Source organism: Falco rusticolus, chromosome 12 (genome assembly GCF_015220075.1).
Source record: "Falco rusticolus isolate bFalRus1 chromosome 12, bFalRus1.pri, whole genome shotgun sequence".
In the NCBI taxonomy this organism is placed as follows: domain Eukaryota; kingdom Metazoa; phylum Chordata; class Aves; order Falconiformes; family Falconidae; genus Falco; species Falco rusticolus.
Window position 1 is genome coordinate 9,256,443 of NC_051198.1, and position 12,648 is coordinate 9,269,090.

At 44.5% G+C, this 12,648-nt stretch overlaps 1 protein-coding gene across 1 annotated transcript in view; it reads right to left on the minus strand.

The window, feature by feature from the left end:
* Window positions 1-406: 406 nt before the first annotated feature.
* SRD5A2 (steroid 5 alpha-reductase 2) overlaps window positions 407-12,648 on the minus strand; it is a 28,023-nt gene continuing 15,781 nt past the window's right edge. The window contains exons 2-5 of the mRNA XM_037406001.1: window positions 5,958-6,121; window positions 3,429-3,530; window positions 2,262-2,412; window positions 407-1,691 (exon numbers count right to left, since the gene is read on the minus strand). Coding sequence (XP_037261898.1) covers window positions 1,625-1,691; window positions 2,262-2,412; window positions 3,429-3,530; window positions 5,958-6,121 — 484 coding nt within the window. The 3' untranslated portion in view covers window positions 407-1,624. The remainder of the gene's footprint in view (window positions 1,692-2,261; window positions 2,413-3,428; window positions 3,531-5,957; window positions 6,122-12,648) is intronic.

Sequence of the window (12,648 nt, forward strand, 5' to 3'; positions counted from 1 at the left end):
CCGCCTCCAGCCTTTCTGTCCCTGACCTCACACCCAGCAACCCCCTTCCCAGCGTGTTTCCACATGGAGGATTTAAATAAGGAAACAAAAGGAAAAGATGTTTGTAGTGCTGATGTGAACTAGCGGCACGTGCAGTGACGATTCTGCTTGCACCTTATTTCATCCCCCCCTTACCTTTGCCCACGCATGGCAAAGGGTCCGGCTCTCCCATGCGCTGTGCAGGGGCCGGTGCAATGGGACCCAGCCCCAGCTGGCTGCTCTGCTCTACGGTAATGAAGACAATTAATAATAAGAGCAAAGAATGAAGGGTTTGCCATGAAGGAGGAAGCCAGTGTGAGCAGGACTTGGTAAGCAACATCACGGAGACTTGCTTCTGCAAACAGTAAGTTCCAGGCTAGCACAGCTCTGTGTTTTACATAAATTTTATTGTGTTTTGGAGAAAATTGTGTACAGTCAATCAGGTTACTTCAGCAGCAGGTGGTATGTTTAGTATGTGTGGTCTGGTCTTTTTCTTTCCAGCTATTCAGCATAATTCTTTGCAGGATTTTATGCTTTAAAGGGTAACTAAAACTGTCAGCATCCATGGGGACGTCTCTTCCTATTGGGGATAATGACATTTTTGGGAAAATTCCCAACTATATGCTGCAATTAAGAAGAGACATCATGTTTTTTGTCAAAATTCAGTAATATCTCTGTATTATTTCCTAATATGAGTATCTGAAAATGTTCTCCGTAGACAAAATGTACTGCCAGTGTTGCGGAACATTTTCTTCAACACAGAGCTTTTTATTTGTTGTACTTTTTGTCTTACATCATCATCTCAAGTCTTTTTATGAATAACAATTGAGTGGTTTTGAGTAGATAAATTTTTATTCTGAAAAGAGCTCTGGATTTGCAAGAGAAAAAAAATTCTAACGGAGCTGCAATTGCTTTAACAAAATACATTAAAAAAACCCAAACTGATGGCTGACAATTAATCATCTGACAGTAAGGAGAGTATTGCTTAAGGAAGGAACACAGACATCGTGCTTGTGAGTGCCAGCAGAAGATACTCCCATCTCCGTGTAGTTCGCATCGCCTCTGTGCCATGGCACACTGCTCCCAGCCTTGTGTTGGCACAAGTATCCTCTTGTTGCATTATGCTTCTGGGAGCTAAGCTGGCTTTTAGATGAAAAATAATGGGCTGAGTAATTTTCCTGGCAAAGGAGACCCCTACTCTGGTGTGTGGCAACACCTTGGGCAGTGCCAGCTGCAGAAGCAGCTGCAGGAGTGCTATGAATTGTAGTGGCTGCTGAAGACCTCCTCTGAAGTCATGGGCTTACTTTCCACTTTTCTGCACCAGTTTATAGCCAAAGCTTTTTCTCTGATGCCAGTGCAGTTATATATCCATTTCCCATAGGCAGAACTTCACTAACAAACACATACATTGTCTGGGGACTCCCTTTGCCCACAACTGTCTGCAATTTCCCCTGTTAAAAACAAGAACTTCAGTTCCGAATTACCTTTTTGTCTGTTACAACCCCAGGTTATCATTTGTACAATTAATTACAGTCAGACCTAACATTAAAACCAGAAATTGAAAAAAGCCCTATAAAAACAGAACACAGAGTCCATATTTCAATCATTAAAAAACAAAAGGAATCAAGGCTTTCCTTGATTTTGGATAGTCCGTAAATGTCTTGAGATAGTACCTGAAAGAAAATAAGCGAGAGAGTGAACCTGCATACACCTGAGGAAACCGCACAGTTTCAATACAGCTCAGCTGAGGAACCTTAAAACTCCTCCAAACTGCCTTGCTTTGTACCCTCTGCGTGTTACTCTGCAAAAGAGCGTCCCAAAACTCTTCACACCAGGTTATTTAATTAAGCAAAAGACAATAATACTGTCAAGATTCTAACAGACCTAAAGTAGAAACTTTAGGAATTCAGAGCAGGAGAACATACCTGCTCCAAAGCACTGCAAAGGTTGCAAGGGAACCCTTAGGAAAGGTTTGCATTTACAAGGCTTACTAAAAAGAGGTTGTAACACAGCGGATGCAGCGGTGTAACTCATGTCGGGTTAAATGACTGTCAGGCCCACTTCACCCAACAGGGACTCCAGCCGACTGCCTTACTTTCACCCCATCACAAAACCTTCTTGCACATAGTATTCAATTTCAATTTTATCTTGACTCCTGGCCCTGTTCCTCTGCTTCTCCCTGGCATTTTGCAAACTGCACTCTGAGAGCAAGCAGCAGCACACGGCAAGAAATAGTTTGGTACCTGTGATGGTGATAAGCGCGTGGCCCAATGCAGCAAAGGGTAAAAAAGGCAAAGGCGAAGGCTGGTAGGGACCAGGTTGCTATGGCAAAACCAAACCATTCCACAATTTCTCCAAAGTAGTTGGCTCCAGAAACGTAGGTGAACAGTCCCCCTGCATTGACAAGCAAAATACGGAATTTTTACAGTCAACTCATGCACATGGAAAGTTCTTTCCTGTAAAGTCAGCAGCAGAATACACCACTTTTCTCATTCAGAGCCCATAACAGCAACCTATGAAGCCAGTGGAGCCATGCCACAGGAGGATCTTGTACAAGGCTCTTGTACAGGAATCAGAGTGGATTCTCACCCAGAGACTTCCAGCACTTTCACAATGATTTATTTTCATTTGGCAAAGGACTTAAGAAAGCCCATTATTAGATTTAAGTTTAAATGATTAAAATTAGTCAGTTCCCTTCAGGCCCTGAAAATATTTTGCAGCTCCACTACTTTTGGGGAATGCAAACTCTGGGTGTCGCTTTTGCATCTTAGCTGATCACAACATCTACAAGAGGCAGGTAAGTATTGCAGGTGAGAAAGTCTGGAAGAGACATATCACCATCCATAACAAGCCAGCAGAAGGAGTCAAGACCAAAACCAGGAAAATCCTGGCTCCCCATCCATATTGCTCTACGGAACTAGACATCTCCTGGTTCACCGTTCTGGCCCACAGCCACTCTTCCTCACCTAGCCCCACCTTGAAGAAAACGGAAAGGAAATTCTGCATGTTGCATCCTTGGTGTTATTTCTTCCCCTAAATCTCCCTTCTGCAGTGCAAGAAGTCCACTACTTCTTCCTGGGCATGGAGAAAAATATTTCCTTCTTTGCAGTTGCCTTTTACAAGGCTTAAGTCCTCTTCCTATGTCCTACCTCAATCTTCTCTGAATTACCCAGACCATTGCCTAAACAGTCTCCTCACAGCTCATGTTTTCTGGATACTCTTGTTGCTTCCCATGGACTGTCTGCAGCCAGCTCACGCTGATCCCAGCAGCTCCGAGGGGCACCTCAACCAAGTCCCAGTGTGATACTGGCATCTCTGCTATTACTGCTGCTTTGCTGTGAATTCAGTTGAAAAATGTTACCTCTCCTGCCGCCCTGCTTTCTCCAAGGAGGGGCAGGATAAGAATATACCTTGAGGAATCTTGTAAGTCACTTCCCCAGGTTTCCTCAGCTGGCGCAGCAGAAGGTCACTGTGAATGTTGATTCCCATTCCCAGCAGAAATAAGAGGAGGCCTAAGAAACAAACAAGAAGTGTATTAGAAAGACAGCTCTGCCTGGTTATCCTGACTGAAGCCCATATGTGAGGTTTATCTTTGGAGCAGGCAGACAGGAGACCTAATGTGAGGTGACTGGATTCTTTTCCAAGTCAAAAGATGCACTGCTTCTGAGAAGGCTACTCAGCAGAAGCATCAGTGACTGGCGACAAATAACTCTGTATCTCTGTGGCAGTTCTGGGATCACTGTCCACTTGGGATCACCTACATTGGATAGCTTCAGCGTGGAGAGCAACTGTGGACAGAACAATGACCATCCTGAGCACACCACCTTGTTGGTGAGACCACAAAACCATAGAATCATAGAATGGTTTGGGTTGGAAAGGACCTTAAAGATCACCTAGTTCCACCCCCCCTGCCAGGGGCAGGGACACCTTCCACCAGCCCAGGCTGCTCCCAGCCCCATCCAGCCTGGCCTTGAACGCTGCCAGGGATGGGGCAGCCACAGCTTCTCTGGGCAACCTGTGCCGGTGCCTCACCACCCTCACAGTAAAGAATTTCTTCCTAATACCTAATCTAAACCTACCCTCTTCCAGTTTAAGGCCATTCCCCCTTGTCCTATCACTACAGGCCCTTGTAAAAGTCCCTCTCCACCTTTTCTGAGGGCCCCTTTAGGTACTGGAAGCTGCTCGAAGGTCTCCCCAGAGCTCTCCTCCAGGCTGAACAACCCCAACTCTCCCAGCCTGTCTTCAGAGGAGAGGAGCTCCAGCCCGCTGATCATCTTCATGACCCTCCTCTGGGCTTGCTACAACAGGTCCATGTCCTTCTTATGGTGGGGGCCCCAGAGCTGAATGCAGTACCAAACCAGAGCACATTCACTTGGTGTCAGAAAAAGCTGAAGTTCCCAGCCGGCCATGGTCACCGTTTATTGAACACCAAGGAAGGACACAAAGCACCCAGCTGACACCGCTGGCTGGTGGCAGCCAGCCACAGCTGTGGACATTACTGCAGGGTAACCACAGAGCTGTAGGCAAGTACCACTGCTCTTGTTTTACAGATGGGGAAAAAGAAGCACAAAAAACACATCACTGGAGCCAGGAAGAGACCTACATCTCAGCACAGCTCAGTCCACCACCAGCGAGGCTGCTTGGACAGAGCTATGGGCATGCACATGGAGCAGTTACTCGCTGAAGGATGCCGACAGCTTCCAGAATGATTCATCAGCTGATTCATCCGTCTAGCTGAAAAACTAGGGGCATCTGATTGAGAAACTCTGCAGGTGACGTGCCCTACATTTCATGCCACATTAGACACTGAGGAAACCACCTCTGACAATGATTGAGAAGCAAGGAAAGAAATAGAGGTGGTGTGTGCTACGAAGTATAGAAAAAGGACTAAGCACTGATAAAACCTCAACATTTCCAGTAGCAACAGAGAGTTGGTAAGAGTCTGTAGGGGAAGAATACACTGTTTGTTTTTTATTTAATATTTCAAACACTGCTAATGCCAATTTCCCTTTTTTTCCCCTTCGTTAAATGCATATTTTATTTATCGTGCATATTATGTGATGTGGTGTTTTCTTTGTTGGGTGTGGGAGCTCTTACTAGACAACGTCCAGGATTTTTGATGTGTGATGCTGTCTGAAAAGGCTGAACTTGCATCCACAGCCTGAAACAGGGTACAAAAAGTACCTTGGTTATTTTGCGTTTGTCATATCCCAAACATTTCCTCAGACCTCCATGTTAATCTTCACTTCTATGCGTGCATTACAAAACATCCTCTGTGCAGCACCAAATGTGCAATGCCACCTAGCTGCTCTTGCTCAGTTGTTCTTGCAGGGATTTTACAGGGTGAAATTAATCTAGGCTATTAAGTTATGGAATATAAAGGAAACATATTAACATGCAACCAGGCTGTGTGTGATCACTAATCTTCCCATGTGCCTTACATGAGAAAAAAAGAGCCCTTTGTCTCTAACGCCTCATTTATGCCGGGGTTTTGCCCTTCTTTTCTCTCTCAGCCGGAATAGCTGCATCAAGTGCAAAGCTCCCTGGCAGGGAAGAGAAAGCCACAGTTTGCACTTGCACACAGTTGCTGCTGGGTGGACACTTCTGGCTGAGCCAGGGCGCATCCACCTGCAGCTGAGGTCTGAGCTTGCACCTCCACAGCCCACAGCAGCGGGAGGCTCTGGAGCAGTGTCAGTAAAACAAAGCTGCTGATTTGAGACTAACACAGAACATCGTATGCCTTCAAAGGTGGCTGCCTAGCAGGGAAAAAAAAAACTCACTGCACATTTATTTGTTTTATCTGGGCCAGCAGGCAGGTTTTATGCTGATTTCCATCACAACTGATTTGACTCACATGTTCAGTGAAGATTAGGGCATAATTCAAAATGCTTACAAATTGCTTGGAGATTAGATCTTGGGAATCCTGAAGCTGTAATTACCTGATGTAAATCTGATGTCGGTGCACCAATCATTTGGATATTCAGCGCAGTAAATCAGGTAGTACCCCTGGAGGAAGCCATTATAGATACAGAATAACGTGCCAAAGAAAAGCAATTGCAGTGGGAAAGGTCTGCCTCTAGTGAAGAAGGGGTAAATAAATGTCCTAAGGTAGATAAGAAAATAAAGTCAGCGCATTACTCATGATAACATTGTATTTGCAATTTCTCTGCCGTAGCAAAAACCACTTTAACAAAACATGAAATATAAAAGTGGTCAATAAAGAGAAAAAAATGGAAAACAACTGCAACAAAATAAGATCAGCAATTAATGGGAACAAGAAATACTGCAGATACCCATATTTTCCTGGTCCTTCAGGACTGCACACAAGGTGGGAGGCCAGCGATCTCATCCAGATTCACTGCCACCTTGGGAACGTGTCTCTGCCTTCCTTCTCCCTTGTTGGTGAAATAAGAAACTTGTGCCCACAAACAGCATTTTCGTTTTAAGACCTTGCTGTAATGCTGCAGGGGGGTGAGCAAAGGATGCTGTGGAAGCACATGAACACACTGATGTTCAAACCAAAGTAGCGAGGGGCAGCACCAGTTACAATATTGATTTCCCAAATGAATGTTACTACGCCACAAGCACGGTGGAGGAGCTTTGTTATCAAGAAGACATTCTTGATGCCACTATGTGGGCAGATCCCTGGGGGCTTTAGCCCATGGTGGCAGCTGGAGTTGAAGGCAGTGTCAAGACCCCTTTAGCTCTCTCACCCCCTGTAGTATATAGCCTAAGCTGTAATCCCATTCCCAGCCGCTCCACTCGGAGACCTCCGCTCATCTCCAACACACAGCAGCTCTGTCATGCTCGGCTCGGACACTTCGACGCAGAGGCAGAGCAATGCTGTTGGCTGCCTGGGGGACTGCTTTGCCTCCAGTCCCTGCCTTTCCTCCATGCCTCCAAACTCTTCTTTAAGATAAGAAAAGCTAAACCCCTAAGTTGAATTTGCTAAGCTCCAAGATTTCCATACAGCTTCAGCACCTAGGTCCTCCTCAGAAAAAAGCTGTGCCAGCGCTAGCGTTAATGTGTAGGAGCAAATACTTTGTGCTTGCATAGTTTTAAATTTCATATATATCTTTGGTTCAGGTGGGTGTACGCCTCTTGACACTTTGGACAACCCATATCATCCTTGGGAGAGTGAAATGGAGACGTTATATTCATATTTGTTAGGTATTTTCTTACCTGGCCAATCAAGTTCTGTATGTGATAAAATCTACACTTAATTTTTTTCTTTTGCCCTCAGGCTTTGGACGGTGCTGATCACACCAGTATATAAACACTGCTGATTACTTAATCCAGTTCCCAGGCTGCCACTATCAACTTAAACAAGCTGAGGCATAAAATGTCATAACGTTATAGATGGAGAGTAAATCATACTGAGCATGTCTGAAAGTGAGTAAGCAGAGTACAAGCAACAACATGCTCATGCATTCACTGCTTTCCAAAGCAAGCTAAGACAGATTTCCAGCAATCAAGACAGTTGTGATGCAGAAGTGCTAAATATTTCTAAATATAGTGAAACCAAATAGGCATGGAAAATATTTTTCAGACAGTGGTATCACATTTGTCATATTTATTAGTGTGGAAAGAAATGCTCTTTGGAATAATGTTACCAATACTCATTGGGTTTGCCCTTTGGGAATGGGATGCTGGAGTTAGGAGCAGGCGAGGCCAGCTTTAGCAATCCAACCTGCCTGTTGAAGTCCTATGGATGAATTAAACCTGAACAGCTATGAGAAAAAAGTGGGAAACTTGCAAATGGAACTCAGAGAAGGTGAATCGTATAGAAGAGTATATCAAACCACACAAAGTGAATTTAGGAAGGGAATTTATACAGCAGATCGGAGTGGGACTTGCATTGGTTCATCCTTTGTCAAAATCAGTCCTGTTTGAGAGTCTCTTAATTTTTACAGCTGATGCAAACAAAAGTTCCTAGCACAAGCTGGCATTTCTCAGCTCCCAGCGAAGTTAACTGTTGCCAAGGTGTTTCTCGATGCAGGATAAAGGTTACAGGCCCTTGAGAGGTGGCTTATCCTGCAGTAACAGAAGGGCAAAAATCAGTCATAGATCTATCAGCTGTGGATGCGGTGGATGCAGGACAGGAAGAACCTGCATGCAAAGCAGAAGTGCAATAGCAGGGGAGCCAGGAAGCATCAGCTTTTTCTTTGTTGAGGGAATGAAAACCTGGCATTGCTGAAATCCCACCTCGCAGCAGTTTTGAAAATCCAAGGCAGGATTTCTTCCAAGAATCTTTGTTGCGGAGCAACTTCTCCACAGAAATCTCCTTGGGTCTGTAAATCCAGAGGCCAGATTTGGTTCTCTGTATCTGAACAATGTCCTAAGTCTCTGTTTTAATACAGCACTTGTTGGCTCGCATGACATAGCTACTTGGGGGTGTACAAACTATTCCTGATGGGTTTCAAAAAAGCAACAGAGACAAAGCGAGGACATGTTATAGGTTTAAATATTCCATGGAAGAATCTGCATCTCTGCTGGAATTATTTTACAGAATGAAATTCAAAGGGGGACTGAAGGCCACCATTTTGCAATAACAAAACCTGGCCTTTTGGATTTAGACCAATGACAAACTTGACCTTTTTCTTTCAGTGCAGTATTGGTGACTAATCCTTTATTCCTTTATTATCCTTACTGGCCAAAGGCATTGCATCTGACTAAACCATTGCCAAGAGCTTCTTTTTAAATGAGTGAATAATAAATTATTCATCTTCTTCTCCATCATTTATTTTCCAGAAGAACAGCTTTTGAAGAGAAAAGCATTTCACATTGCATCAAATTTCATCTTAAAGGTATTAGTCCAGCTCCTTGAAAACTCCAGAGACCCTCACCCAAATGGGGGGAAACTACAGATTTGCTCTTCTTTCCACAAAAGATGGAAATCTGTTCACAAACATTACCATAATCCACTAAGAGTGGGCTCTTAGTCCTCCTCCTTTTTAATTGGAGATGTTTATGCTGCTGCTCTGTCTTCTCCTCCTCAGGGCCCAGATGCAATAGGTCAGTCAGCAGTTCACATTTTCCAGACACGAGTCTGGAAACTCAAGGTGCGAGTGCCAGGAGGATGGGGTCAGGTTCTTCCCAGAGGTGCCCAACGACGGGACAAGGGGCAACGGGCACAAACTGAAGCACAAGAAGTTACTTCTGAATATGAGGACAAACTTCTCTATCTTGAGAGTGACAAAGCCCTGGCACAGGCTGCCCAGAGAGGCTGTGGGGTCTCCTTCTCTGGAGATGTTCAAAACCTGCCTGGACATGACTCTGTGCAACCTGCTGCAGGTGACCCTGCCTTAGCAGGGGGTTGGACTAGATGGTCTCCAGAGCTCCCTTCCAACCCTGGCCGTGCTGTCTGTTACACTAACTACAAACCAGTCAGACCTGAAAGGACTTCCCTGCTATGAAACAGTGGAGTTCTCTTCCATCTGTATTGTGCACAGGTTGGAAAGGTTAGCATCCAAACCTGGGGAGATCGCACCGACCTCAAACCAGTTTTATTTGCACCGACATTTAACAGCATAGGAGTCTTTGTCACAGGTTGCCACTGGAATCGCATTGCCAGGGAGCTGCTGGCACCCTTGACATACCTTCCCACTTGGGTGAAGGCTCAAGATGTTCACAAACACGATGGACTTCTACCCATGGTATCTGTGATGTCCTGCAAAAAGCCTCTAATTATTTTGGAGACATACAGATGTCAAATGTCATGTCCCAAAGACATCTGCTGCTGAAGAGTCTGTGCTAAAATCTGCATATACATTCTCTTTTTGAGCCCAGTCCTGTAGGTTATTTGTGGATTGCACTCTGAGGTAATTTTTTAACTTTTACTGGTTTTGAATTGTGTTACACTGATGCTCATTGAATACTTGCAGGAGAAGACTGTTAAGTCTATTCTCCATGTGTAGTCAACATCAGGGCACGGTCCGGCACCTAATTTTCCTGTGCCCAATTAAAAATTTTTCAGCTATCCCAGACTGGGTTTAAACAAACAGTTAAAATGTCAGTTCCAAAGCAGCAGGCAATCTTGCTATCAGTTCAAAAGGCAAGTAAAACAAAATACCCCAAAATACTTTAAAAAGTTAAATGAAGCATTTTAACCCCCCTTCTTCCTCCTGACACCTACAGGTGCCCTGGCATCACAAACCATCTAGAATCCCCTCGTATACCTCTCCTCAAACATCCTGCTCGGAGATACTTTGTCCTTTCCCACTTAACTCTTACGGACTCTGCAGCAGCCTGAAAAGGTCAACATGTCAGGAATATTTAAACAAGGAGAACAAGCAGGCTATTAGCAGTCACTTGTACTGCACAGGGTGGACCTTGTCCCTTTTGCTAAGAAGGTGTTCACAGTGAGACATGCTCTGGCACAGCCTCAGGAACAAAATCTGAGCAATGACCCAGGTCACACACATACCAGCAATGCCAGCAGGCAGGAATGCCAGACTGGCTGTTAAGCCTCTGGCAATACCCACTGCAGGTGCAGGACAGACGGGAGATCCCTTGACTGCTGTACTGCGGTTGGATCTCATCCCTGGTGTAAGGAAGGCTGTAAGTTCAGGAGCTGAGCCTGTTTTGGTGAAGCTGATGTGCAGCTGCAGCTGCCTGCGGAGCCCACCGGCGCGAGGGTGGGCAGCGGCAGGGGGTGCCAGGGGGTGGCTGCCTGCTGCAGGGCAGGGGTCCCTCGCCGGGGCTGGGGGCTGCTCCCTGCCCAGTTCCTGCATCACCGGGACTGTGTGAGACCATCAGATAACTGCAATCACTTGCTGGGCCGTGGCCCAGTTTGTGAACTCGCCTTAAATCATTGTCCAGTGACTCTTGGGAGCAAAAGAACAAGAATAAAAATTTTAATTGTGCAGATTTACATATCTAGTTATGACTAACACAGAATCAGAATTAGGTCTCCTTTCCAAGCCTCATGCAAACCATCCTACTTCCATGTTCCTCCAAAGATCTTTGGAAAAACTTTTGATGGCTATAATTTAGGGAACAAGACAGATGTATTACTAAAAAGCCTACAATTCAGTTGTATAAAACAATAGTAAACCTGCCATGGCAGGTTCATTTCCAAGTATTCTGCCCAAAAAAATTTGCTCAATCTACCATCCTTAGGCTGTTGGTGGCTCACTTATGAAATTCATCCAACTTGAAGCCTGTTTGTAGGGACACTCTTTCTTTGTGGTCTCTCAGTAGCAAGTTCAGGGCTGGATGAAGATTTCTGGCAGGAGCAGACTCGTCTTTCCTGTGCAAGAGATGCAGGCACACATCTGATAGAGGGATACAAGAAGGCCTGAGGAATCTCTGAGTCAGATGGCACCATGCTTGGGTTTGAGGAGTTCTTGAGAAGAAGGACGATGAGAGCATAAAGTCTGGACAGCACTGATTTAAGGCAAAGACAGCAGAACTGCAGCAGGATTCAGTGCCAAAATAAGAAGAGGTGTGGAAGAGACTGCCACACTGAACTATTGGGACTGCTGAATTTGGACTGGGGATTAATAAGAGACATATTAGAGATAAAATATAACATACAATATTAGAAAATAATTTCTTTGGGAAAGCTGAATAGCTATGACCCAGAGTTTCATGATAATGAAAGAAGTAAGTTTGAATGCAATGAAAAGAAATTTCTGTTAAATGTAATACAGAAACAACACTGAAGTGAAGAGCTTGGTAGGACTGAGAAAAGGGGGATAACCACAGGTTAAAGACAGAGGCAGGTCCTTTAAAAGAGAGAGGAAAAAGTCTAAAGGTTTGGAATGCATATTCATTTTCATATTTCAGGGGATAAATCACATACAATTTAAGAGAGGCAGAAGGTGGCAGCTGTCCTGGGCAACTGACTGCCGTTTACTGCACTTTCTTTTGAACGATCCGATATTGTCTTCTGGCAAGGCAGAGTGCTGACCGTGAAGCTCTAATCCCGTATGATAACTACAAGGTTCCATAATGTCTCACGGCTCATCTAACATTATACACAAACGGAACAAGTCAAAAACCCTACAGTAAACTCCCTAGAACAGATAAGCTATTGCTTAACACCAGCATTTACGAGTGAAGCTCCAGAGTGATACTGTGCCAGGAAGGCTGACACCATGGGTGACAGCACTTGCAGAAGCCAACTTCATCAAAGACTGACAGTCAAAGGGAATCAGCAACTGCGCTTGACTTCTGGCCACACAACTAAACACACACTTCAGGTTGAATCCTTGGGGCCAGGTCAGAAAAGCTCAGTAGCTTACAACTGCATGTGAATAAAGTGGGATTACAGGAAAAAACAAACACATATTTGCAAAAGCATGTGTATCCGATGTAAACGGCTAAAAATAGAATGTTGCTTCTTTATTACTGTTAATCATTACTGAAAAAAAAAACCATGATGCATTTGATCTTGGATAAATTTAAGGCATCTGAACTATGTAACACCCACTTCCAACACTATAAACACCTGAAGTCAGTCATTCTGACCATCTAGCAGCAGTCAGTAGTGCCTCATTGCTACAAATTTTAGGCGTGCTATTATACAGTTAGCAAAGTAAGAAGGACAAATACAGTTCAGGGATAAAACTGATTCCTCTTCAAATTGATATAGAAATTATTAAATGTTCTATAAAGCAATGTAAG